This window comes from Channa argus, chromosome 12 (genome assembly GCF_033026475.1).
Source record: "Channa argus isolate prfri chromosome 12, Channa argus male v1.0, whole genome shotgun sequence".
Classification (NCBI taxonomy): domain Eukaryota; kingdom Metazoa; phylum Chordata; class Actinopteri; order Anabantiformes; family Channidae; genus Channa; species Channa argus.
Genome location: NC_090208.1, coordinates 18,048,457 through 18,075,735, shown reverse-complemented (window position 1 = coordinate 18,075,735; position 27,279 = coordinate 18,048,457). Strand labels below are relative to the sequence as shown.

At 38.9% G+C, this 27,279-nt stretch overlaps 2 protein-coding genes across 16 annotated transcripts in view; both read right to left on the bottom strand.

The window, feature by feature from the left end:
• The window catches only part of si:ch211-200p22.4 (phosphatidylinositol-binding clathrin assembly protein), a 75,106-nt gene extending 66,785 nt beyond the window's left edge, over window positions 1–8,321 (bottom strand). For 7 of the 13 annotated variants that reach the window (XM_067523482.1, XM_067523495.1, XM_067523484.1 and 4 more), the window contains exon 1: window positions 7,059–8,320. In XM_067523482.1, the coding sequence (XP_067379583.1) occupies window positions 7,059–7,188 (130 nt within the window). In that variant the 5' untranslated portion in view covers window positions 7,189–8,320. Of the gene's footprint in view, window positions 1–7,058 lie in introns of all 13 variants that reach the window. The other 6 variants (XM_067523485.1, XM_067523486.1, XM_067523489.1 and 3 more) reach the window with 3 other exon arrangements.
• Window positions 8,322–11,351: 3,030 nt separating this feature from the next.
• On the bottom strand, window positions 11,352–27,234 carry zgc:162171 (uncharacterized protein LOC565931 homolog). Of its 3 annotated transcripts, none has more exons than XM_067525086.1 (5): window positions 26,489–27,234; window positions 23,455–23,585; window positions 21,994–22,143; window positions 20,446–20,550; window positions 11,352–15,226 (listed from the first exon to the last, which is right to left on the bottom strand). In XM_067525086.1, the coding sequence occupies exons 1-5, from the start codon at window positions 26,679–26,681 to the stop codon at window positions 15,023–15,025; spliced, it is 783 nt and encodes a 260-aa protein (XP_067381187.1). In that variant the 5' UTR covers window positions 26,682–27,234; the 3' UTR covers window positions 11,352–15,022. The 3 variants fall into 3 exon arrangements, with proteins under 3 accessions (XP_067381187.1, XP_067381185.1, XP_067381186.1); XM_067525084.1 differs by lacking the exon at window positions 11,352–15,226 and having other exon boundaries at window positions 19,777–20,550; window positions 26,489–26,888; window positions 26,980–27,225; XM_067525085.1 differs by lacking the exon at window positions 11,352–15,226 and having other exon boundaries at window positions 19,777–20,550; window positions 26,489–26,736; window positions 26,980–27,225.
• Window positions 27,235–27,279: the final 45 nt, after the last annotated feature.

Sequence of the window (27,279 nt, the reverse complement as noted above, 5' to 3'; positions counted from 1 at the left end):
TTGCCACCTGATTTAAAACCAAGCCAGGTTTTATGTAGTGTAACAAATATTTACAATTCTCTATTTATGTATTAAACTCTCAACTAAAAGCTAACATTGCCTCCCCTGTGATTTTCCTTATACCATCATCCAGTCACACAGCTCCTGCAGAATGGACTGGCATTTTGCAACAGATCCCATCCATACTCAACACGACTGTCAGAAACCCTATTGTAACTTCTCTTTTGTCACAAATACAAACAGAGTCTGACACACTCAACACTTCACATGCATTCCCTTGAGCTTCACTTGAAACAGACCTATCTAGACAGTCATCAGTTAAGCCTTTTTCCTGCCTGGTAGGCCAAGCCAGGCCTATCTTGGCTCTGCAGCCAGGGAGGGGCTGTTTAGATAGCATTAGACTCACCTACAATCACTTAGGACACAGGCATTCCCACCATGTTACTAACAAGCTACGCCCTGTGGCAGGTCTATCAGGGCTGGAATCAATGCAACACAAAGAGCGGGAAATAAGCATGACTATTTGTATCCCTAAATGGCCTTAAACCACACTGACTTCAATACCCTAAATGCATTCTTTAGTGGTATTTGGTAGGTGGCAAAAATACTCAATAAGTGTACACTCTATAATAAGAATAAAAGGAAAGAATAGAAAGAGACAAAGTAACTGTATGCAAAAGAGACAAAATATGGTGCAGAAAAGAAATTCAACAGCAAATATATTATTCTTGTGTAATTTGTTGAAAAGGTTAAATTCTCTACTGTTTTGTCAAAAATAAAAAATAAATACTTGAAAAAAAATGTACTTCGTGCATATTTTTCCATTTTCAAATAAAGGATAAAACCACTTTGGAAGCATTGGTGAAAACAGGCCTTAGGCCCATGACAGTGTTTGACTAACATTTGCCAGCATTGTTAGGAGACATACAGTAGTACCTTCTGTTTCTGCCACTGTCTATAGCACATCATTACCCTCCTAACTTGGACACTGATACCCTTTTTTTTTTAACATGCCAACAAACCATTGGTGGTGAAACACTTAACACCAACATGGAAAATGGAATCTAGTTAGGCTGCTAACATTAGCATCAATTCTCATTGTATGATAACTCGCGTCATGTTTTTTATATAAATGCTTACACACCTATGCATAAAATCTAAACACATTCCAACACATACCAACATCTTGTTCACAAATAAAAATTTGCAAACACATTTTCAGTTCCTGTCTGATATGGTGCTGTAAAGTCTGAAAGACACCCACACAAAAATGAGCTCAATAACATATTATATACACACAGTGGTTCTGTCCATCTCTACATTTGACCAAAGCAAAGACCCATCAAATTGTTGGTGTTAAGGACTACTCTAGCATCACATCCATTTGTCATGCATGTATAACTTAGTTTTAAGGTTGGGGTAAAAATAGTGCAACACAGCATGATGTCAGAGGACATGTGAGGCCAGCAGCTCAGCCAGCGGGTAAAAATGCTGTGGCATGTTGTATTAAGCTCCCCTAACCGTAGCTGCTACTGAGTAGAAAAGCCTGAAAATGCACTCTATCATGGAATACCTGACCAAGTAGCTAAATACAGTGGGGCAAAAAAGTATTTAGTCAGCCACCGATTGTGCAAGTTCTCCTGCTTAAAATGGTGACAGAGGTCTGTAATTTTCATCAGATCACATTAGTGTGTCACTGATGGTAACGTTTGTTACTTTGGTCCCAGCTCTCTGCAGGTCATTCACCAGGTCCCCCCGTGTGGTTCTGGGATTTTTGCTCACCGCTCTCATGATCAGTTTGACCCCACAGGATGAGATCTTGCGTGAAGCCCCAGATCTAGGGAGATTATCCCAAGCTGCTTGCCTATTGTAGATTCACTCTTCCCAGCCGTGTGCAGTTCTACAATTTTGCCACTGCTGTCCTTCGACAGCTTTTTGGTCTTGGCCATGGTGGAGTTTGGAGTCTGACTGTTTGAGGCTTTGGTCAGTTGTCTTTTATACAGATAACAAGTCCAAACAGGTGCCATTAATACAGGTAACGAGTGGAGGACAGAAGAGCTTCTTAAAGAAGAAGTTACAGGTTTGAGAGAGCCAGAAATCTTGCTTGTTTGTTACTGACCAAATACTTATTTTACGCAGGAATTTATATACAAATTCTTTAAAAATTTTATTTTTTTTCCACATTCTGTCTCTCCCAGTTGAAGTTTACCTATGATGAAAATTACAGACCTCTGTCATAGTTTTAGGCGGGAGAACTTGCACAATCAGTGGCTGACTAAATACTATTTTGCCCCACTGTACTGGTTGAGACTTAAGTTGAAAATGCCATGTAGGATGGTCTAAAACTGCCAGATCAGGTCAATGCCCAACCAAATGGTCCCTGTCCACATCTGTTTTACAGCAGATCTGGCCCTGGGACCTAAGGCCAGTGTATGCTTGAAACAAACATGAATACAACATCTCATTCATTCAGACCACTGGCATTATTGTGAGTGATTTTTGGACAGTCTCTTCATGGTGTTCGTTTGTGGAGATTCTCTGTCATTGTGTTTCAAAAAGTAAAGAGGCCTTTCAGAGAAGAGGTGAAACAACTTCAAGAACCACAAACAAGTCCAACTGCCACCAAATACCACTTTTTGGTATATTCATTGTAATTTACTGATTGGTACATGCAAATAAATGTAGGTAACTCAAAAGGAGAAAATCAAAAAGAGAATACCAGCAATTCTTTTGTGACATTATTTGTTTTGTCTCTGAATCATATGGTCGACGTTGATTTCCCTGTAGCTCTCATACTTTCAAGACAAGTGGAAAAACCAGAAATATGGCTTAGAGAAGCCAATTGACAGTAGATCTAGCCTGAACAGCCATTTTTAAATAATGTTGGCGTATGGCAGCTGCGCCAATTGCATAAGTTTATTTACGCCACCATTCTTGTGACTAGTTATTCTCACCAAGTGCCTCTCATGTGATCTCAAGGTGGAAATTTTCACAAAGGTTAAGTGCTGAAGAAACATCACACCAATCATTCAGCAGAGCAGTTAAATGGCAAGACAGCAAAGCCATTCAGCTTCCGTTTATTTACGATAAGATATTCCATTACCTGGATTAACGAGGACCTTCATTAGAGTTTCATTCACCATTTCTAAGAAAGAGTCAACAAACCGCATAAACAAAGCTTGTAGAAACAGTACCATTAATGTGCCTGCAGCCTGATTTCACCATCAAAACCTCCCCTGTCAACTAAAGTCCATTTAACACAAGCCAGTTCACTGGTTTGCTGCCATGACAACAGAGTGCCAGTGAAGGGGAAAGTAGATTTGAGTTTAAATTTCACAACTTCTCTCTAACAGCTGTAAGATGGTCAAACAATCAGTATTTCAATGATGCCAAAGTGGAAATAAGTGGCCCTAAAGTGTGTTTGTGTTTGTGCCATGGCAATTGCTTGGCTGCTAAATGCTGGATTAAAAACCAACTTCCCTCACCTTGACAACCTGCAATCTGTGAGGAGGTGTGCAAGCTGACAAATATATTCCAATATCTTCTGAACTACCCTCATTGATTTTTATGACAATAATCTCCATAAATAGGAGAGCATTTCACAAATGTTGAGAAGGACTCATCATTTTTGCCACTGTCTCCGGAACCAAGGTTAATTGAGGTGGAAAGTCCCAATCATGACACTAAATAGCTTTAAAAAGGCACTGATTTTCGCCAGTGGTGCGTGAATGGCACGGCTGCTGTAGCCAACAGTGGCCCCCTGAACCCTCTCACGCTCAGTGGTGGCAGAAATGAATGGTCTCTACCAGGGTTATTCGGTTATTGGGTCTACATGCAAATATGCCAGTGAGATCATTCACTGCCTGCTGTCAGACAGTCACAGCTGCGTGTGGAGAATTTATGCCAAAGGAGAGAGTGAAAGAAAATGGCACATGTCTGTGTTTATTCAAGTGTGTGTTGCTGGATAGGGGCTCTGAATCAGAAAAAGACAGTAAAACTTAACGAAGGGTTTTAGTATCAACGTTCTCACCTCCCCCCTTTGCCCATCCCGGTTACTTACACCGTAGCCTTCCATGCATCTCCACAGCAATTGAACTACACTTTGCAGCTACAGAGACCAAAAGAAGGGACTGGTCCACTTCGTCCTACTGCCTTATTCAGTTCAGCGGTTGTACAGCCCATTTTCTCTGATATCTTCTCTCTTTTGTGCTTTGCAGGGATTTCTATAAAAGTAACTGCTGTTAAACATTTATTAGTTCAAACTCCAACACGATCCCCTCAGTTTCAGTCACCACAGTTTGAAGTGAACTAAAACAAAACAAAAAGATTTAGCACAATGGGGAAGAAGTGGCCCACAGTAGCATAGAAAGCCCACTGGCAACAAGCGGTTTGGTTGTGTAATTGCACAAATGCTCACAAAGGCATAGGACACTTGTGTAGTCATCAGTGTAGGCATAGTATAAAGTAAACGCTGACGCAAAGTCCTTCTGTGTTTTACCATCTTCCTTCATATATCTGGGGCCTGGTGGCTCAGTGGTAGAGCATTGGGTTGGGATGCAGCAGGGTTGGGATGCACCAGGTGTGGCCCTTGGTGGCTGGGCAGGGCCCCCACCTGGTGTGGCCCTTGGTGGCTGGGCAGGGCCCCCACCTGGTGTGGCCCTTGGTGGCTGGGCAGGGCCCCCACCTGGTGTGGCCCTTGGTGGCTGGGCAGGGCCCCCACCTGGTGTGGCCCTTGGTGGCTGGGCAGGGCCCCCACCTGGTGTGGCCCTTGGTGGCTGGGCAGGGCCCCCACCTGGTGTGGCCCTTGGTGGCTGGGCAGGGCCCCCACCTGGTGTGGCCCTTGGTGGCTGGGCAGGGCCCCCACCTGGTGTGGCCCTTGGTGGCTGGGCAGGGCCCCCACCTGGTGTGGCCCTTGGTGGCTGGGCGGACCTAGTGGGATGGTCCCGAGCACAGATAAAATGGGAGGGTTGCGGCAGGAAGGGCATCTGAAGTAAAAACTCGTCCCAAATCAAAGCGCGGAACACGTCCCACTGTGGCGACCCCTGAATTGACAAGCTTAAAACCGTTCAGTTAAAAATTGAGGTTTAGCCCAATAAAATTGACTGACTACCCTGTCTGACTGAATGACGAGCTAAAATATAGCCGTGCCTTTACTTCTGCCTGCTGGCCGACCCCCACCAACAACACAGTGAATTTGATAGCCTAAAAATGCTGGATGTCAAATTTGTGGTGAAAAACTAACTAAACTACAAATAGATAAATAACTTGACAATGAGCCCTTTATGCAAGGCCCCATTCAGTGTCCCTTCCATGTATGGTATTGAGGTTGTTGCACTCACAAAGAAATCAATATTCTACAATGATTAAGCTTAACGTGGTGTACTGACTGTAAAGGTCTGGCCAAGTTCACAAAAGGAGGCAAGACAATACGTGACTTTTGTTGAATGTCAGCTGCTGAGCCCGGTGAGTGAGGAGGAGTTGACAGATGTGAGGCAGCTGAGCCGAAGCATCGATCAAGCATGTGCTTCCCATGCCGACAAAGGCAGTTCCCAGAAACAGAACTTCAGCACATGCAGTCCCAGTAATGTCTAACAAAAACACTAGAAATACATGACTCATTTTGTTAAATATATTGATTCATTCTTTCTTTTGTGTGGTTCCATTTGCACCACTGCCACCTTCAACAAAACTAATTTCAGTGGGCTTTACTGGAAATAGAGGAATACTGGAAACATTAAAAAAAAAAAAAAACAAAAAAAAAAAAACACACTATCCAGCCATTAATCCACAAATAAAAATGTTAAAAGACAATCAGGAATCAGCCGACTAAAAGAAATCTAACTGTGTGTGTTTGTTTTTGCGGACTCCATTCTGCTGTTTACTGACATACCTCAGAATGTTTAATAAGAGATTTGTTCCCACAAGATAAACCCTAAAGGTGCATTATGAGAAACTATGATGTTACTGTGACTCTTTTCTCACACAATATGAAAGATTTAATACAGCTCTGTCATTTCATGTCTCTTTGTAAACAAGGTGAGCCCTGTGTCCCCTTTATGGGCTACAGGTCTGAGGAAAGTCCTACTTTCTCTTTCTTCTGTCTCTCACTATCATTTTTGCCTTGAAGTATGTACAACAGGAACCTGTTTTAAGAGGTTTGTACCATAATACAAGAACTTTAACAAATTCATTCACAAAAAGCAAGCAGTTAATGGTTATAGCCCCAGCAAGGCGAGAACTTTGCTTTCCTTGGTCCTGTTTTAATAGAAATTTAATTAACGGTGAAACAATTTGGCTAGTTGATCAATGAGCTAATCAATCAAGTTATTCACTCAACAGTTTTTGGGAGGGATTAATTATTTATGTCGTTTATCATTTAATGGGTTCTTTGGGTTGTGCCCTGTTATAATGAACATATCCAACACATTCGGAGTGGAGTTGAAACTAATTAGTCCAACGAGTAAAAACGTCACAAACTCTCTATTTTGATGATTTTACACTTTTACATTACCTAGGGAAAATGATATTATCTTTGTCATTTGGGCTGTTGACTGGCAAAAACAAAACAAAAAAAAACTGAACACAGCTCCATGAGCTCTGAGCAATTAGTCAGTCAAAAGTAAATATTTGCAAGACTAATCAATGCTGGAAAAACAATGTTGTAGCATTAGTTGAATTGAGCTGTTGTTTGAGCAATTTAATGACAACAATTTTGGTATCTCATAAGTGGCACTTCTGTGCACCAAGGAACTGATCAACAAGGAAGAAATACACTGCTGAAAATCTATTCCAGCATTACGCACACATGGCAAAGGTGTCATTTTATAATAAGTTACCAGGTAACGCACCTAAGAACGGAGCCAAGAACAATCTTTTTCTCCAGCCCCAGCCTGACTAATCATTTGACTGTCTTCCTGTTGGACTCACTGACGCTGTCTAAACCGTCAGGTAGAGTGAAGGAATGTGTGTGTGCGCCAGAAGACCAGTATGTCTGCTTTTATAGCCCTGCAGCTGCCTGACAACACACAATAACACAGCTGAATAAAGCATATACTTACAATCTAGGTGTTTCTTCTTAGGTCCGCTGACTTCATGTGTAGTGGCTTTGCACACAGCCTTGCTGATAGCCGACCCGGTCATGCTGTGCTGCGCTGCTGCGATCCGATCCGTAATAGACTGGCCCGACATTGCTTCTGTTGCTCTCGCTCTCTCTTTCTCAACTCTCTGTGTGCTTTTCCTCTCCACTCAATCAGCTAAAATAGCACAATAACGATCCGATCAATGGATCAACTCCCCGCGGGACACAACTCAACGTGACTTCACTGTCAAGTGGAGGTAAAGGGTTGTGATGTGACACCCACTCTTGTGTTGAGGTGTTTTATGCCCAGGTGCGTACAAAACCTGTGCAGTCTGCGGCAATGTTGTAAGTCGTTACTGATTGGCTTTGTAGTTTACCTTTGCACTTAAATTGTTTGGCAACAGTTTATTCCGACTATCTATCTAAGAGACAAAAGACGACGACACTAATCTGAGCTAGTCTGTGTTAGCTAATGTTTCCGCTGCAGCACTCGAACCAGGAAAGAGTCCCACTGTGGAATTTGTAAACACTTGAAATTACTTTCTGGCCACAAATAAACATAGCTAACTGGCTGGTTTGTAACCTGGAGGATTTGTTTGGGGATCAGCAAAGAGAAAAGTCCACCTCGGGGAGGAAACAAAAAGTAATCCGTATGGAATCACAGTTTGGAGAACATCAACAACAATCTCAATCAAAAAAAAAAAAGCTTGAGTTCCTCCTCCACGTCAACTTGTTAGCTCGGACTGTTTTAGCTATTACTGTTGGCTCGGCAAAGTGTGTGTTGAACCCCCACTCGGTTGTAAAAAGTCACTCAGAATAGAGCAGCACATTGTTTGAAGTTTCTAGGAGGACGGTGTGAAACTGCCAGCCAGGACAGGTGCCGTTTCTTGACGTGAGAAAAGATGTGACGAACGGTGGGTGTTAGCTGAGTAGCTAGCGGGGTTAGCTAACCTGCCAGCCAGCCACGGAGCGGGCGAACGCCTGTAGTCTGTGACCGAAGAGCCGAGCCGGTGAACCCGTGAAGTTAAAAATGACAGCGCCCTTAGCTCGGTTGTTTCCCCTCTCGGTCCTCAGGTTCAGTTGGTGCTGCCCTTTGGTTGCCGAAACGACATTATCGGCTCGCTTGCTTCTCGACAGTCCCGTCCCGTGCTGTCGCTTGAAAAGTCTCGCCGCTGGTTTCTCTTTACGGACTGACTGGCTGGTTGCTTCTCTGCCGGACAAAATGGCAGCGTAAAAAATCAGCTGATCTCACTACTGTGCTGCCTTCACCGTTCCTTCATAGCATCGGAACTTAGAACTTGTGACTTCCTGTGCGTTCATGTACACTATTTTTTCTGTTCATTTCAGCACTTGGTGAGATAAGTTACTTTCTTTACTTAAGTAAAGTCTTTACTAAGTAAAACAGTAATCCAACAATGTAAAAACTCAAGTCCTACCTTTAAATTCTAGTTTAATTAAATATGGTTAACAAATAGTTCTAGTTTAATCAAGTGTAGAATCAGCAAAAGTCTATAACATATATCATGAACCTAATTGCTGAACAAAATAAGGGCTTAGATTACAAATTGTGCTCATCAAAACGGAAAATTTTCCTTAATTTTTGAAAAAAACGTCATAGAAATATAGCCTATGTGGTAATTAAATAACCGAAAGATTAACAAATATTGAAAACAAAGGATAACTGCGGCTAAATACTAGTGTTATGGCCTGTGGTGGACGAGTTAACCTACATGAAGGTGGTCAACAATGATAAATAAAATAATAAATTAATCTGTAAACATCTGGGTCACACAGTACTGGCATACGGCACTATTCATTTTTTTAAATAAATTAAACATTCTTTAAATGATGTATGCTTCGCCAGCCCCTTTTCGTGGAGCTGTTTTTACAGCTCAACAGCAAAAGAAAAATCGGTTGTTTTATCACTTCTCCGTGTTTCTTACGGGCTCGAGATATTTACGACAGGCATTGAACCTCTCCGTAGTCTATTGGACAAGAGCTGAGGACTGAGTGTAGCCTTTAAGGTATCATGGTTCAAATTGTAGCGTAAGGGATTCATTATTAGGATTAAGATAATTTTGTTTATATTATCCGGATGGTGGATAAATCAGGTCCACAGTGCATATAGGTGCACCAATAACGACGGATGCCAAACACAACAACCACAAGAATAATTGTAGTAGAATTTCTGGAGCAGATGTCTCAAATTTACATTATTTTTGCACCACAAATGCTTCTCTGCTACAGCACAGCAACGAAAGACTTAATTCAATATTCTGTCCTTAATCAACCATTGGCCCTCGCTAATCCAAATTTAAGGACGTATTGCATAATTCTTAAAACGCCGTGTCCTTGTTTGACTCCAGGCTATATGGAACATGGTGTGCTGAAAAATCAGTGGGAATCGCTCATGCTGCACAGCACACCGCCCAGTGGGTATCGCACCGGATCTGAGAGCTGAATAAATCAAATGGGCTATGTGGCGGCATTCGACTGTATTTCACAACCAGTATAGGACGTAATTAGATGCTGGGCGGCTGTTCCCAGTCATTATAAGTGGCTCGAATTCATTACAGCCACATGCATGTAAGCAGCCTGTCATGATGCAGTAACGTATATCAAATCTGGTTTTGAAGACATGGTGCGCATCACCTGAGTTTGAGAGGGGATCAGAATGGGAAATGTGTGTTGGAGTATCTATTTTAAAAATGAGTGGTTGAGTGATACTATAACTCACAGATGTAGTGCATGAAGACTGTGGGTAATTTTCCCCGTAGAGTGTGTGTCTTAGACTCAAACAGTTTATTTTCATTTTCAGAGAACCAGCTGCAGTTTGCAGTATTTCCTGCCTAGGTGAGAAATACTGCAACTGACCCCAGCAGCAGCAGGTGAATTCCTGGAACCCACAGCTGCTTTCGACCTCTAATGACCTCTCTTCTCCTCTGTTCTTATTCCAAACAGTCAAAAAAAAGACTCTCCAAGATGTTGGTGATCGATGTGCTGAACTGTCAAAAGTGGGTGATGAGAAACACACATTTATCTACACAACTAGCCAGAACTTATCTGAACTTGGAAGCTGAAAGTTTGAGTTTGCATGTAATATACCTATAAGCAACTGCCAGCGTAACTATGCTCAGCTGGTTTCTTTTTCGATAATTTGTGCCAAACCTAACGAAGCATGTGGTGAAAACCGTGCACGTTGCAGAAAAAAGCAAGTAAGAAATGCACAGTGGATGGAAGTGGTTAGGGCTGCACAGACCAACAAAGAGGGTTCATTTCCTCTTTTATGGTATGTGTCACAGCTGAAGTTGTGCCAACATACACTGTGGGAAAAACATTAACGCTTTTTAGTGTGTGCATTTTCTTCTGAACTCCGCTGAGATGTATAAAAAAAAGATAAACTTTATCAAATCAAGTAAAAATGAGCAATGTGCATTAAGCATTGATGTACAGCAGCACAAAGATTAGCAGACAGTCACTCTTATGCCCTACAGCACCTGACTTGCATACATTTGGTAGGATCTGCGGCACCCAGAGAACGTTCAGGTAAACTCAGGATGAGCCTGCAAACCATTAAAACAAACATACACTCTGCTCTTTATGAAGCATCAATGTCAATCACTCATTTGGTGTGCTGTCTTTATACCCTATTTCACCTTTCATCTCTCCCTCCTGACTTGGAGTGCAGTGTTGCCATCTGCAGGCAGAAAAGTTGAACTCCCTATTTCCATGGCAACTGCATGTGTGGATGTGGGGAGCCCCCGTAGCCCCTGGCAACAGGCTCTTGGCTGGTATTCGAGTCCTATCAGCACCTGCCAATCATAGGATGAGGTGTGTGCTGCTTTTCACAAGGCCAATATGCTCAGGGAGATAGGAATAAACCCATTATCAGTAAACCGACCAAAATGGGGTCAGCTGAAAACAAAGACAGAGACTAGAAGAACCAGACACTCACAGTTCAGCCATAATGTGTAAATAAGTAATTGTATGTCAGGAAGGGGAGTTTTCAAGGTGATTACTATTGTTACAATCGAAGGAGTGTTTCAGCACGAGGCAAAGTGAACTATATGATGATCACGGGTGTCTTAGCCTTAACGCTACAGTTACCAACAAATGTGCATTAGCAGACAGTAGTACAACTCAGCCTTTTAGTTTCATGATTAGGCAAAAGCAGTATATGTCATTATAATCATGGTTGGAAGACAACAAATGTACAGATGTATAAAAATGCTGCATTTTCCTTTAATGGCACTGAAATAACAATACAAGTAAATATGACATCAGAAAAAAATAGATGAGGTTCACACTTTCAACCAAGCCTTTGGAAATTAAAGGCTTAAAAACATAAAACACAGGGTTTGGCTGAGCTGATCCCGAGGCCTCCTGGATATGCACTTAGCAGACCTACTCTGCAATCCTTTCATTATTATTATAACTCCACAGTCTCCATTTCCTCCTTGTAGTTTCTGTAAAATTTTCTTTTTCTTCCTTGTTTTGTGCAGAAAAAGTAAGTCTAGTGAACCTAACGTCATAATCCCTTTTTTAGTTTATAATGACTCATGGTGCAAATAATACCGTATTTTAAAACTGTTGGTGTCATTATGACCTGGCACAAATGTTAACCTCTTAAGACTAATGCTGATTGTGCACTTATTTTCCTAGGTCTGTGCACATATTTTTTCAGCCATTGCCATTAATTAACAAATATTAATTTTTCAAGTAGCATGGACATAAATGTGTATGATGATGTCTATCACCATGGTCACACATAATGACATTAAATCATCACTCCACACAAACAGAGTCCCATTTATTGTGTTTTTCTTTTTCTACAGAGCATAAATCACATTCCAGACAAATTAACCTGCTGGGAGTAAAAATCATCAGTTTAACTCAACTTTGTTATTATCGCAAAAATAGCAACAATAACATAAATAAAAGCAATCACCTATACATACACTAATGTATAACACAATTTTCCATTAAAAAAACTAAAATTTGTTAATCAGCGAAATAATCTAAAAATAGAAACACTACTATGATTCTTTTCACAAAAAGGTGAAAAATAAGATTGAGCATATGTAGAGAGCTAAATTAAGTGCAGTAAGATAAAGTGCAACTGTGACAGTCTGTGTTACATTAAGAGATTTAGTTTAAAGTGCTGTGTCTTTATTTTCAGCCCCTTTAAGCAGCAGCCTGAAAGAAGGAGGTCACACCTCCTATACTATGGGTTAAGAATCCTTTAAACCCTGCTTACTGCACTTTACTACATTAGGCAGACCAAAATACATTCGGTAAAAGCAGATTAAATAAAATGAATAAAAACATAATCAGAGCATTGCACATCAGAATCAATCTGCCAAAGAAAGAACGAACACAGCTGGACCTTTTTACAGACAGTATCAGGTTTGAATAAAAGAAAGAGCCTAAGTATTTGTACTGGGCATGTGTTGTTTTTGGTATTTTTTCATGCTTAGAAAAAAGTAATTATACCAAGATACAAAAGCACATTCGTAAACACTCATTATCATTCAAAATCCTGATAATAAATTTCAAAACATGGTTGATATAAGTGCTTCTATACATCTCTGGCAGCGGCCTGTAGGTGAGTAGTATGACGGACAACACAGCATTGGTTCACACTATAACCTGTACATCTAAAAATCTGAAATCTTATCAGTGTGCCACCATTCATCTCCTTCTACCTCTATTCTTGCTTTCATTATATCATCAAGACCCAAAACCAACGGGTACCAACAGTGTTAGGATGTGAGCCAAACTTTTTTGCTTGCCGGGTAGTTAAGGGCAGAATTAGATTCACATAATGAAGTGATGTAGCGCTGACAGGTAGTAAACCCAGATTTTGGGGCCATGACACAATATCTGACCTAAGTCAATACACCCTGTTCTCCTCAATTGTGACATGTTTGAGCAGAGAGCTGGGAGGCCACAGGTATTATCTCGGTGGATTTCTTTTGAACAGTTGAAATGTTCGCAAAGATCTTTCCAGTTACGTACCAAAGATAGCAACAAAAAAGGTCAGCATGAGCATTATTTACCACCAAGTTTTATCACTTAATAGAAACAAAAATTCTATGATTGTCTGATTGATCTTAAACCTAGGGTTTTTTATTTCCTTTCCTGTTATGTCATGTGTCATGCTGAACATTAGATTTCAGATAATTCTCAGCTATAAATGTTAAAAACTATAAATCAATAAAAGCATGAATAGAGTATCAAAAGGTTGACTCACTGCTTAATGTTCTGTTCCTCAGTGTTCAGATGTATTTGTCACTCACTGTGTCCATGTGCATAAATATCAAGTGTGTGATGGTGTGAATGTGTTTACGCATGCATGATGGCAGGCTAAAATATTAAATGCTGCTGCCTCTGCTGCAAAGCCTCCTTCCTGCTTAGGATTCTCTCAGATAACTTATTCATCTATCATTTTTTTAGCAGATATGAAGCTGTTGAATTATGAGACTGATAAAATGTAATTGGTTCCGTTAAGATGCAAACTAGATATGCTCCATTTTGCAGAGACGTTTGGTTCATTATTCAGGCAGGCCGTGAGGTTACTCATCTTTCATCTAAATGTTGTTTCTTATTTATTCAAAGGCAGAGTCAGACAGTTTAGTGAACTCAGGAAGAACAGAGAAGCATATATAAGTCACTGTAGTTGTGTGTGTGTGTTTGTGTAAAATGAACTAAAGAAAATAAGTATTTTTTATATAAACGCTCCAATCTCATATTGTTTTGTATTAACTTTTCTACATGTGCAGTGAAACAGCTTAAAATTTGATATTTGATGCTATGTATATGGAACCTTAATGGCATCGCGTGCAAAACCTTTTATTTTGTGCACAGATTCATTTCTGAACATCCATAATTGCCTAATTTGCCTGAACAAATTGGTGATCTGAGTGCATAAATGACAGTGCAGCAGTGAAATTAAAGGTTGCTGCGGCTATTTTGGTTAGTCAGGGAGGAAAGGCTCTTGTGATTTTGGCAAGCAGGCATCTGTGTCTTCGTACCAACTTGTCCTTATTGAATGAATTAATTCCAGCGTGTCGGTATTGTTTGGTTATTACATTCATCACATTAGGTGAAGGTCCCCTCTTCAACAGTAAATAACCCTCTGGGGTCATATACATTTTTTTTCCTTTCTACTGAAACTTTCATGGTTTATAAAAATCTGAATAAGTTCAGCCCTGCAAGGTACAAGCAAGTAACTCACCTCAATTGTATCACCACAAACTGAGCAATTAGGTCACATTAACATCACTGCAGCATCATTAAAATCATTAACATTTAAACCAACAACAACAAAAACTAGGTGCAAAGACTACGTGTAATTCAAGGCCCCAGGTGAAAAGCTGAAAAAAAGCTGTAAGCAGACAAGGTAAAAATATAATATAGTTATAGCAATAGTTTCATATTCGCATTCATTCTGTACGTAGCATTTGTTCATGTTTCTTTAACAGCTATAACAGCATAAAAGTGATCCTTCTCAGGCTGTATATTACTATTTCATCCACTCAGATTATTAAAGCTATTTACTAATTACTACAACATTCCACCTCAAGTATGTTCTTTTTGTCTTTGGGTTGATTTTTGTTTACTAATTTCTAATATTTTTATCTCTCACTAAAGACATTTGAAGATTCTGTCAGTTTTCTGGCTCTCACACAGACAGGTGACATCACTGTTCTTAATCCTACTAAAAACACTTTTATTCACTTAGTTTTTTTCCACATTTTATTTTTCAGCCTCATCTTCAACTGGGTTGATGAGGCCTTTTAGCTTTCTAGAGATTAGAGCCACTTCACAGGTGTGGCAATGTCATTTTCACCTGTGAAGAAAAGGGACTGTTGTGTGTGACTTGCATGTTACAGAGTGTCAGCAAATGATTTTCTCACTCGTTAAGACAGGAGCTTAATGTCTTCACACCATCCCAACCAGAGCTTCTGATTCGGTGCCGACTGTAAATGGCTGACAGCAACCGATGCAGACATACCTGAGGACCCACAGGTAGATGCTGCCAGACAAGACAACAGAAAGCATCAACAGCAGGAGGCTAAAGAGGGACTGAGGGTTCATGCTGAACAGCATGATAAGGGATGTGGGGATGGAGTCATCGCTGTGTTTCTGGGCTATAAAAAGACAAGGACAAAAAACACACTTAACTGTGGGCGTATGTTCTCGTATGTTCTCAATAATTCACTGAAAGGTTTTGTGTATTGAATGTCAAAAAACATTGAAAGATGCCCATTATAATTTTCCAAAGCCCATAGTGAGTAAGGTGCATCAATCACCAGTAAAAGCTAAGAAAAAGTTTTGCTTTAGTTTACAATAATTAACATAAAGGCCAATTCTGATACTTGAGAAGTTGAAACCAATGCCAATGTTGGCATTTTTGTTGAAGAAATGACAGAAATCCTGAATTGAATAGTGGATCAGTTTGTTCACTAGTAAATTCCCAACAACTATTAAATGGATTACACTCAGTAACTCCTAGGGCTAATTATTGGACCTCAAGGTGAATCTGTGTACAAATATTATCCCAAGCAGTAAAAAGTACATATGTGTAGCACTATATGTGTATATGTAAAGATACAATTGTTTTTCTGTTTTATTCTGTTTTATAAGTAAAACTATCATTTACTATTTCAAATGAAAAGTAATGCCACATATACACTCAAGTGGCAATGTGCTAAGTAATGAGTACAGGTATTACCACAAGGTTACAAATCAGTACCCAGTGTGAAGGCTACATCATACCCCGAAAAGTGTACCATGAAATTTGATGCAGTCATTCATGGTGAACATTGTATGAAGTTTAGACTTTGATTTGAAACAGCTAATCAAAAATTTCACTTACCTATCTGCCTAATGGACTCATATTTGGAAAAAAAAAACATTCACTCCCAGCTGTCCACTGGATGTTTAATTGGAAAATGGCCATATCAATACGTTTGTAATAAAAATCAAATTCACAAATTCAAATTCATTCATTCGACACTGCACTGGCTACAGTGTGTCGCTATGGATAACAATACATTTAAAGTTTTATTAGCACTTCACTTGTGGGATACGGGTTACACACAGAGATAAAAACCTTGTTTAAATGTTGAGAATTATGTGGTTATAATCATTGTTGAAAAAAGTTGGTAATCAGTTGGATTTCCTGGTGGGCAGTCTGTTAAAAGCACTCACCTCTGCTAAAATGAAGAATCAGCAGCAGACTGACGAGCATCGTAACAGCAGCAGTCATCCTCATGGTGGTTCCACTGTGAATACAGGAAACATATTCACACAAGTGACCTAGAAAAAAATTCCACCTCTTTATTTCAACTCAGCTTGATTACTTTGGTTTAATGAGTCAATAATATGAAAGTTGAAAGCAAATGACCTAATAGTTTGAACGGTGAAATTAAATTATGCATAGACCATGTTTAACTGTTTTTGTCTTTCACACATACTATAAACATTAATACTATAATTTTATGATGAATTGCAAAACAAAGACACAAATAGTGCTTAATATATGAGGAAGAGGTTCATTTCAGATAATTCAGTAATAAAAGGAAATGCATGAAAAAAACATTAACTGGGATACTTTTGTTTTTTAAATGCTGAATATTTGGTCAACAATAATTGGAAATTGCAAATACAATTTGAAACATAGGTCTGGATTTTTTTTTTTAACTCTCAAATTGATTAATTTACGCTGCAACTAAAGTCAATTTATTAATACAGTCAGATTTGATGTTAAAAATAAAACCTGAAAAGCACACAACTTTCTTGCACCCATATCAAACAACAGATCAAACAACATGTAATTATGACTCAGCCATGTGAAATGTAAAGTAGATAGAACAAGATTCATCTATGAGAAGTCAATGGAAACAATGAATATGCTTATAAAGAATTCAAGACTTCCTTCTTTTATCCATACTTACAGAACAAAATATGAGAGATCTCCTTTTTCTGCTGTCGGTCAAAACACCAATAATCCAGTTCGTCTCAAGTGGACTGAAGAAAAACAAATCGGTTTAACTGAGAGGTTTTGCAGTCAGCATCAGTGCAGTCAACAATCATGTCAGAAGAAATTCCCACTGACCTCTATTACTGAAGCAGAAAGCTGTGAGGAGACCTCTTTATTCCCCCCCTTTTCACTCAGTATCCATCCTCGTTTTCTTTATTCTTGCACCTGATTTGGCTACACATCACTGTGCTGCCGGGTGGTAATGAGAAACAGGAGTACCACAAAAAAAAAAAAAAAAAAAAAAAAAGGAAAAACAGCAGAGAAACGAGTGGACAGAAATGGAAGGAGTTGATTTCCGAAATAGAATCTAGTGTTGAAAGAGGAGAGACAGAGGTTTCTCTCCTACATCTGCAACAGTGAGAGAGGAGCAGAGGCAGAGGGAGGGAGGGATGGAGGGAGCAAGATGCAACAGTGAAAATAAATACATGCAACACAGAGACTGGTTCAAAACAGAAAACATCAGTTAATGCCAGATGCCAGTTTTAGTACTTTATACGTTTGAATGAAGACGGGAGCTAAGCGCTCCATCTAGTGGCTCAAAACACTAAGACAGGGCAGTGTACTGCAAAATAACTTTCAGAATAATATTAACCCAAGGCTCTTTCCCGCTAATATGAAAATTAGCACTCAGTTGGCAGTTTATTAAGTACACACAGAAAGAATAGTCTGGATTTAAAGCCTTTGTTTTAATTTAAAACAACTGAAATTTGTTTTAAACATGCATGAAATAAATTATTCAAAAGATAATTTGGACAGACATAGAAAACTCTGTTGTAAAATAGAAATCTTGAATAGAAACATTTTGGTTTTTACAATACGCAATAAGTGTTTTTTTGCTATATTATTATTATTATGATTATTATTATTATTTATTTATTTATTTATTTATTTATTTATTTTTTAAAAGTAACCGAGATGGCGCCATAATGAGATAAGATGAGGATTATGGAACGATGTTTATCACATACAAACTTATTTTAGAGATTTGACCGTGATGAAGACACAAGCCCAAATAAATGCTGGGGTTTGATTTAAGATGTTGTTTGAAGAAGAAGTAAAATCATTGTCTATGTGTATTCCTCTGAAGGAATTCAGAAGCTTCACCTGATGCCTGCAGTTTATTGTAAAGTAAGTGTCAACGTAATCAGGAATACCAGATTTCACTTCCCAAACATTGTTATGTTTTGGGAAGTGTCGACTAGCACTGTGAGAGATCTTGTAGGGACATGTGGAGGTTTTCAGCATTTGTGTTTTCTTCTTGAAGCCGGTCATTTTCACAAGTGATCCTTTCTCGCATAAACATTACCACAATTGGAGCAATCTAAACCTTTTTAGGCCGAGGTTAGACTGTGAATAAAGCAGGGTTATGGAAAAGAAAAAGCTTTCTGCCAGAGGAGGTGAGTGATAAAAGTACCCAGGTGCAGTGAATTGAGACATCTATGTGGGTGGGCACAAAATAATAGAGCATTTTCCATCAGGTAAAATGCCATGTAGAGAAGACTGAGCTGAACACAGACACACACAGACGTTCACAATCTCCCATTTATATAATTAGGTTTTCAAGCTTTAAACTAAAAGATTAATACAGATTTGATAGCTGGCAAATTCAGAGAACAGAGACAATGCGGAGGAAAAAATGAAAAATGTACTGAAACATGGATGATTTCAGGCAAATGAATGTTTATTTGCAGAGGTGGTGATATTGTCAGTCACACAGAATCTAAATATACTGTAATCGATGGATTACTAGACAGACCTACTGAGCACAGGCCAAGGGGCCCAAGAGGTCAAGGGTCATGGATACCTTTGGCCAGAGCCTGTGTATGAAGTGAGAGTTAATATTTCGTGTTTAGAAATCAAGGAACTTATTTAGAAGATGCAAAATGACGCAAAATAACGAAGAGACTGAGATGAAAATGACCAGAGACACACAAGATCACTGTTGAAAATATATATATAAAAAAAAGACATGATCACCAAAAATGTCTGCTAATGATGTGATATTTGTAGTCATTTTCTTATCTCTTGTGGTGTGGGGCTCAAGGGCCTATTTTTCATGGTCCATTTGTGTGTTCGGAATTTGACTGAATTATGATTCATCTGTTAATGATTTTAAAGCACTGCTGCAGCAAGAGATTGTGTTAAACGGACCAAAGTAACCTGCATGTCCTCTACAGTTTTAAAACATCTGATATAGTCTAATGTTTTGTAGCTAAGAACTGAACAAATACGATGAAAAGTTTTAATAACCATTTTGTGGTTAATTAAAGGAAAATTAAATTGATTATTACATTGGTATATTTCTTGCATAAATGACCTAGTTTAAGTCTCTTTCACACATGCTCTGGAATCTTGATCTTCTCCTGACTTTACCTGGAGGTGATGTACGTGAAAACACAAGATGCTCTGTAAGATGCTCCAAAGATTACCTGAACTTTATCATGTGAGCCCCCTTGTGCAAATTCTGGCTTACGTGCATGAGCCTGTGGACAGAGCACGCTGATTTCTCTGGAGTTCACATGTTAAAGAGGGTTTAGTTCTCACCTTTTGAACATAGCAGGAATGTGTTCTGTTAGTGACAGAGATATGAACAAAATGTGGAACTACGCATAAAAATACCGGTCCATAGAGCCAATAGTGGTCAAAAACGTCAAAAACATCTCTTTCTTTAAATATACAAGTGATAATTTAGCATTTTTCAATGATACATATAATGGATGTCAACAAAATAACTTGACAAGCACAGAAGAAGTAGTCAGTGAGCCTGAATAAGGGGCAAAACATTGAGAGATAGATACAGTATACTTTTTTAAAAGCACAACTGCTTTATGTTTGACAGTGCAAATAATTAACACCTTAACATCAGTGTTTGTCAGGCCTGCAGTCACACTGGGCAAAAATTTGTAGGTGTAAAACTCATCAGACCATTGCATGGACAATAAATATTGCTCCTTTACATTCTAGACCCAAAACAAACTTCTTTTATATAAAATATTAATACATCAAGTCTTACTAAAGTAGCTGCGGAGACGTAGCCCTTTGCCATGCCTACTGAAAAAGTAATTACCATTAGAAATACCAAGGATTAGATCTAGATGTTACAGTGCTACAAAGTCCTCCAAATGTCTATATCTTTTCAGATAAAAACCTATTAATTATTCAATAAAAATAATTTCTATTATGCTCTCTGTGTCTCCTTTCAGTGTCATAGTTCAGATCCATTTATTCATCAGTCTCTGGGTTTAAGACTGGTGCATCCTGAACATCCACTAAGTCCATTCGGCTTCACATTGTAGTCAAAGTGAGGCAAAACGAGAACACTGCCCTCTGGTTCAGACTTAGCATCACCCAAGGCTCTTTCCTCCTCTATGGACATGATGTTTTTCACCAAACACATGATGGCTGCATCGATGTTGGTGTTGTCCTGCATCAATATTGGGGTTGTAAGAGATGATGAAGGTGAAGGGATGTACAACGATACATAAAGTGGGGGGAAAAACAAGAGGAAGAGAAAGTTGTCATAAATGATACAGACCAAGTTCAAACCAACATGTGCATTTTTATACTGATTTTAATCCACAAAACATTTGGTTTCATTTAATTTGCCCTGAAAAACAAATTTGCATCACAATTTTCATAAGATTTTCTCATCTCCTAAGCTTGGATTCAGACTCAAATTAATCCTGCACTAGAACAGTGAAGAGGTTTGGACAAATGGGGAAGTGTAGTTCAATATACAGGTGAAGCAATGAAACCAGGAAACAAAACTGTGATCTTCTACTTTGGAGATTCATGGTAACTGCATGTGAGAGAAATAAGTGGGCTAGATCTAATTTAACTTTTCCCCTTTGCTCCCCGGACTGGCAGCAAGGTGGCCAATGGTGGCTTGGCGGGGCCACACCTGTTGGGGTGGGATTCGAACCCATGGCATTCTGCATCCCAACCCCATGCTCTACCCATTGACCCACCAGTTCTAATATTCACTGTATTTATAGCCTTTTTGAAAAGAAGCTAAGTATGCTGCTTTCTTTACAAGCTTATTAATAGCTTTTGTCTCTTTGCTGCTGCGGATACCAGTAGAGCAAAGTTGTAGGCCATTAAAGCAAAACAATAAGTTTAAAGATGCAAACATACCTTAAGAGACATTGTAGCATCATATCTATTTTACATATTCAGAAATTATAACTTCAAATAATTCTAAACAAAAAGTAATAAATTTGGCAGAGGTAACAATCCGCTCAATTTTTTGTAAGGAATATATTTGTACTTTCAAGCCAAGTACCAGACCCAGAGTCTGGTGCTACCAGGGGTGATCAATCAGATGTGGGGAGTAGACTGTGCCACCCCATCCCCCCTCTGGCCATGTCCCTGCTTGCAAATACAAAATTTAACTTACCTCTCAGTTACAAATTAAAATGCCATTTCAAGTATGATTTTGGTTGCTTGGTTTTAGCAATTTTGCACATTGGTACTTACAAATGGCAACAAGAGGGAGCTATTTAATAACAAGCAAATGACTGGATAGCTAAATGGCCTAAATTTGTTTTCTCAGTCTATCAGAAGGCACGCTGTTCAGTGTTTTTAAGTTAGCTTTTTACATTTATTCATTTTTACATTAACGTAAACACTGTTGAACCACAGTGACAGAGGCAGAGAAGTGTGAAGGCGTAATGAAGAAGAAAAAAGAACAACAAACTAACAGAACTTGTGAGACTGCAGGCTGAGAAAATATGCAGTGCTTCAGAAGGAAATGAGAGCAAACACGATGAAAGGGGCAGCAGAAAAAAGTTCATTGTTTAAAGCAATATTTTCAACCCATATAAGTGAGTGATTTTGAAGACACACAGAAACAAAAATAAAGTCTTACTTTGGCAGAGGTTTCATACCAGCCAACAAATCCATAATCTTTGGAGAATTTCTCTAATTTGGGCAGTTTGGGGCACAAACCATGACACCGCTGATCACACTTATTGGCTAGCAGAACAGCTGGAACAGGCCTCCCATTGCTCAGAGCGACCTGATAGAAATAGAAACAATGCATATCAGGACATATAATGAATATTACATTTATCTAGAATCAAGAACAAGCATTACTGGCGTTATGCAGGTCATTAATGTGCGACTGTTGGCTGCTGAGAGTGTGTGCATGTTGCAACACTACAGCACAGAGTGCTGCGTTGAACAGAATTTTAAATTCTGCTGCTGTGTATAAATAAATTGTGTTAGTTATCTGATTATCAGTGTTCTCTGGAAGGAGGCAGAAAAGGAAGTGGTTGGGTTGTGGTCCCCACAGACAAATGAACCAATTAACAAGAACAAGCCGTGTACATATTTGTAACATTCCCAGTAGTATATTCATATAAACAGTTTTTTAATGTTAGAAATACTACACACTATCCATCCTTATTAATATCCTGTTGCTGTCTACGATCGAGTTAATCACTTGGCACCCAGCTACTTGATTAAATAATTTGTTTGGCCAGTGGTACTGTGAATTACATGATTATCAACCTTCACATGCATCTAGTTATGTAAACAGCGCTCGTACATGTTACTTGTACCAAGGTTATCTTCGACCAATGATTCAAAGTTTTGTTTTATATACAGTACTGTATTTAGTAAAAGCTTCGCTGTAGTTTTTTGTAGTCTGTATTTCGTGCCAGGTGGCGTCAAACTTGTCTGACAGCTTTAATGGTTTCGCTTTTTTAAAGAGCTTGTGCTTTTAAATAGTTCACCTCTGTTACTGTTTTAGGGTTGCAGGCTACTCACATAACTGCAATATATAACTGCATATATTCTTCATATATTCTTCTACATATTAAGAATATTTTTAAAAATATATTCTGTACGACAGATTTCATAAAATTTGTAGTTATCACAATTAAAAATACTGTAAGAGGAAACATTGCATTGCTACAATGTGCAGTAAAACACATTCACACCCTGCCTGTTGAGGCTTTACAGGGTAATGTGGCAAGTCATGACTGAAGCAGAAGTAGATTAAACAAGTGAATGGAAAACTGTGACATAAAAAAAATCACCTCTCATAGTTCTCATGCTAGTCTCCATATTAAATGTTATAACCATATTCAGCAGATACTTAGCCTGTGCTGGACATGTGTTAGCGTGGTTACAAAGTTAAATGTGTAGCTGCAGGTTTAGACACAAAAACAACTTGGTTAGCTTTGGGGAGGACAATGTAACATAAAATCACTGGGTTGGGGTCAATTAGGTTGTTTTCTTTTCTGCCTCACTCCTCTCTGTTCATCATATCCTCTTTACTTCACCAGTCCATCCACCATCTGCTCACTCACGCCAGCAAGTTTACCTTTGAGTCTAAATCTCCTTTCCACTTGAGGATGGCCTGAAATGTGGAAAGTCTTGTCATGTCGAAGACGACGAGCGCCCCCACAGCCTCTCTGTAGTACACACGGGTCATGTTGCCATAGCGTTCTTGTCCTTGTCAGGGGAAATACAGCAGATTATTTACTTGAAAAAACATCTTAGTACTTACACTTTCAAGAGAAAGTTGAGTTAACCACAAATTAAGTTTTATGAGAACAAGGAGGCAAGTGAGTTTCAGAGACTATTGACAGAATGTCACATGTTGCTGCATATTGAGACTTCATAAAACTTCATTAGACATTCATTAGTGATTACAAACCGAGCTAACATAGAGGCAAGTTAGACTAATTTTAAGGGGAGATTTTATTCTGGCATGACCTCAAAGTGAATTGATTTTGTGTAAAACAAGTCCCACTGTAAAGGCATTTGCAGCAGTGTTTGCCTGTGAAGCTGAGGGATTCAGTCTGCAGACAATGATTTAATGACGTGGCTTTAATGGCGGATTATTCATTTCAACATTTTCTCTAATAAATAAGTAAGATATAAATAAATAGTAAGATTTCTTGTTTTAAATTCTTGGATCTCCCTACTACAGGATAAGATCACATTTGTGGGTGTGTACTGTACATGCAAACCTCAAGTGTACACCTTCTTATGCAAGTGAGTTTGTGTGCAGGCCCGAGTGAGCGTGTAACTGAATATATAAAAAGTCTCTATGCTGCAAGCTAACCTATTCCACATGATCCTAATATAGCTGTGAATCAGCAAGTGAGCATCTGACACACACACAAACACACACATGCAGACACACACAAAAAAAACACACACAACACACTGCACATGATCTGTGCAGCACGACAACAGCTGATCTAAAAAAACCCAAACTGAGCACACACTGTGAGAGTTGTCTCCTGACAACGGATATTATCTTTCTCTTTCACTCACACAAAGACACACACACACACAAACACACATATACAGTTTGTAAGATCCGATTAGTGCTGACAGTGTAAGGCCAAAACTCAACAGTGAAGTTTTGTTTTTGCACCATAATAGCCATTAGTTCAGTCTACAGTTTCAAGTTTCAGTTCATGCAGTGTTTTATGTTCCACAAACAATCTATTATTTTATTTCTGATCAAAACGTTAAACTGTCTACAATGTTCGTTTACTTTTAATAGTTTTTAGTAGCCTTAATAGTGCCAGTATAAAACATGTAAAGCTACCTTAGGTATAATATTTCAAAGGGCTTCTTTAGTGAATTACTAAACGTGACTAACATGACAGAACTTCACACAGTAAAAACACAAACAAAAATTGGTACATTCAGTTTTTCAAATGCTGTTTTGTTAACGTTGAAGTCGATGATATTAACTACAAAGCAATTACCAGGCTAGACTTCCAGTGAGATTTCCAGTATGATATTTAGCTGAATAAAATCTCAGATATAATTTCAAAAACAGTAGAGATGCAAATACACAGATCAGGCGTAACATTATGATGATGTGTGCAATTTAATCCAATTTAATCTAATACCAGCAGCTCTGCCATGAAATCTACTTTTAAAGTGTTATAATGTCTCAGTTTTTATTGTGGTTTGTGTTGAAAGTTCAATATGGATGACTTTAAACTCAAAGTTCAAAGTCATCCATACTGAACTGCATTATAAGAAGAGGTGGTTGTAATGTTTTGGCCCTTTCCTTCATTTTAAATAGGGTGTCCAAAACCACCTCTTTTCGTAATGCCCTCTAGTATGACTCCACTATCCACTTTGACCTCAATAATAAACACATAGTATTTGTAAAGCTCTCTGCGGAAAAAAAAACTGCCATAAAATTGACTTTACCAACCTGACACCTGTAGCTAATAAAACCTTGCAAATGTTATGGTTTGAAGTTTTGAGATGACAAACCCCTTTCTGATGTTTAGGATCAACTAATGAAAAACTTTGCACTGTGCCCAGAAAAGCACCAATTCACTCAGACAATCAATGATCTAATCATGACTTCCACACACTGTGGAGGCCAATTTATCCAACTCTGCTTGTGTGAGAAAAACACCATTGACCAAGTTTAAAAACCTGCAGGCAATAATTGCAGCATGTCCCTGTAGGAAGTCATCACAGGTAAATGCTCTGAATTTTATGTGGCTAACAGCCTCAGCCAGACATCGTTATGTAAAAGATGCCTCTTATCAGCTCTCACATTGCTCAACAGCCATACGCTTAGTAAGATGAGACAAAAATGTGTGTTAAAGTGTGTGAGAAGGAAGACACATATTCTAAACTAAATATTAAAACTTTTTAATAACACTTAATGTGGCAGGTGAATGGATGTACAGTATGGGAGATCAGGTGAGCTCAAGTTTTTAAGTTTTTTTGTGGTGGCTTTTCAAAGTCTGTAATTATTAAAGTCCGCAGTGTCATATATTTTCTGCATCTGAGCTTATGCTTTGTGTGCTAGGTCACTACTGTTGTAACTTATATGTCATTTGATAAACAGAAATATAGTAAATTAAAAAAAAATATGTAAATATATGTAAATATGTAAATAGCTCATGAGCTATTTAGAAAGTGTGCTCATAAACCCACTTTGCAAATAGGAAATTATAGAAAAACATATATGAATTTCCTAAAATATAAGCTGGTTCCTTGAACAGCAGTGCAAAGGTGATTCTATAGTGCCAAAAGGAAGGCAACCAGGTATCATTTCAATAATTATTGACTTACTTACTTTTCATTAAATAGAATGTTTGATAATGAACAAAACACGATCTCATATAAATGTCACTTTGTGTTATGATCATATTAGGTGATTAGGTGATCATATTAAGAAGTTTTTCACATGATTTTCTTACTTAAAAAAGGCAGCGAGTCTTTGAAGTGACATTATTGGCAAAAGAACAAGCGCAGAGGTGTTTGACTATCCAAATAAGCCCGTGGCTTAAATAACCACAGCATGCAGGTATAACAGCTCGTTCATAGCTCATTTCCCGCCACACAGCTACACTTTTACGCACCAGCGATGTCCCACAGCTGCAGGCGCACCACAGTCTTGTGATCCCAGTTGAGCACTTTGAGGGCAAAGTCCACGCCGATGGTGGCCCGGTAGTGTTGAGAGAACACCTGGTTTATGTAACGCTTTATGATGGACGTTTTCCCGACTCCCAGATCACCGATGACCAAAACTTTGAGCAGACGCTCCTGATGCATTACGTCTCCGGCTGAGAGCTCGTGTTAAGTAGATGGCAAAGTGAGGTCTCCAATTCTGGGTTCCGCAAGAAAAAAAGTTGCACAATACGGAGGGACTGGCCAGTGACAGCAGGTCTCTCTTCATATAGGTAATTCAGAAGCTATTTGTCACTTGATGTCAATCCCAAATAACAGTTCGAAGGTAATATTGCAATTGCAATGTCAATGCTGATACCAAGATAAAAATAACAAGAGTTATTAAACGATAATAGTGTAAACAACACCCACATATAATAAAAAAGAAACCCTAAAAACTCACTGCGGATCCATGTCCATGCGGATACAAAACAAATGCGCACACAAACATACTCGAGTTGTCACTTTCGTCATTACTGTCTCGAGTTGTGTGCGTCTGCTCATCAAGTGTAAAACAGTACGAAGAGGAACCTGCAGGATGTAAAACCGTGTCGTGGACAAGTCAAAGTAAAGAAAAGAAGATGTTGTGTTGCACACCCCCTTTCTGTTGTGCAGCCTCCTCGGAGAAGAAGCGCAGTGAGGAGCGTCAGCAGTTTTTTTTTTTTTCCTGCAGGAGTGTCTGAGATGACGACCACACCCCCGG

Bases quoted from the DNA above. Each gene is read 5' to 3' on its own strand.
- zgc:162171 (XM_067525086.1), bottom strand. From the start codon at position 26,681: ATGCATCAGGAGCGTCTGCTCAAAGTTTTGGTCATCGGTGATCTGGGA. The intron at 23,586-26,488 runs GTGCGTAAAAGT...TCCCCTGACAAG, and splicing joins GCAGCTGTGGGACATCGCTG to GACAAGAACGCTATGGCAAC. The intron at 22,144-23,454 runs GTAAACTTGCTG...TATTTCTATCAG, and splicing joins AAGGAGATTTAGACTCAAAG to GTCGCTCTGAGCAATGGGAG.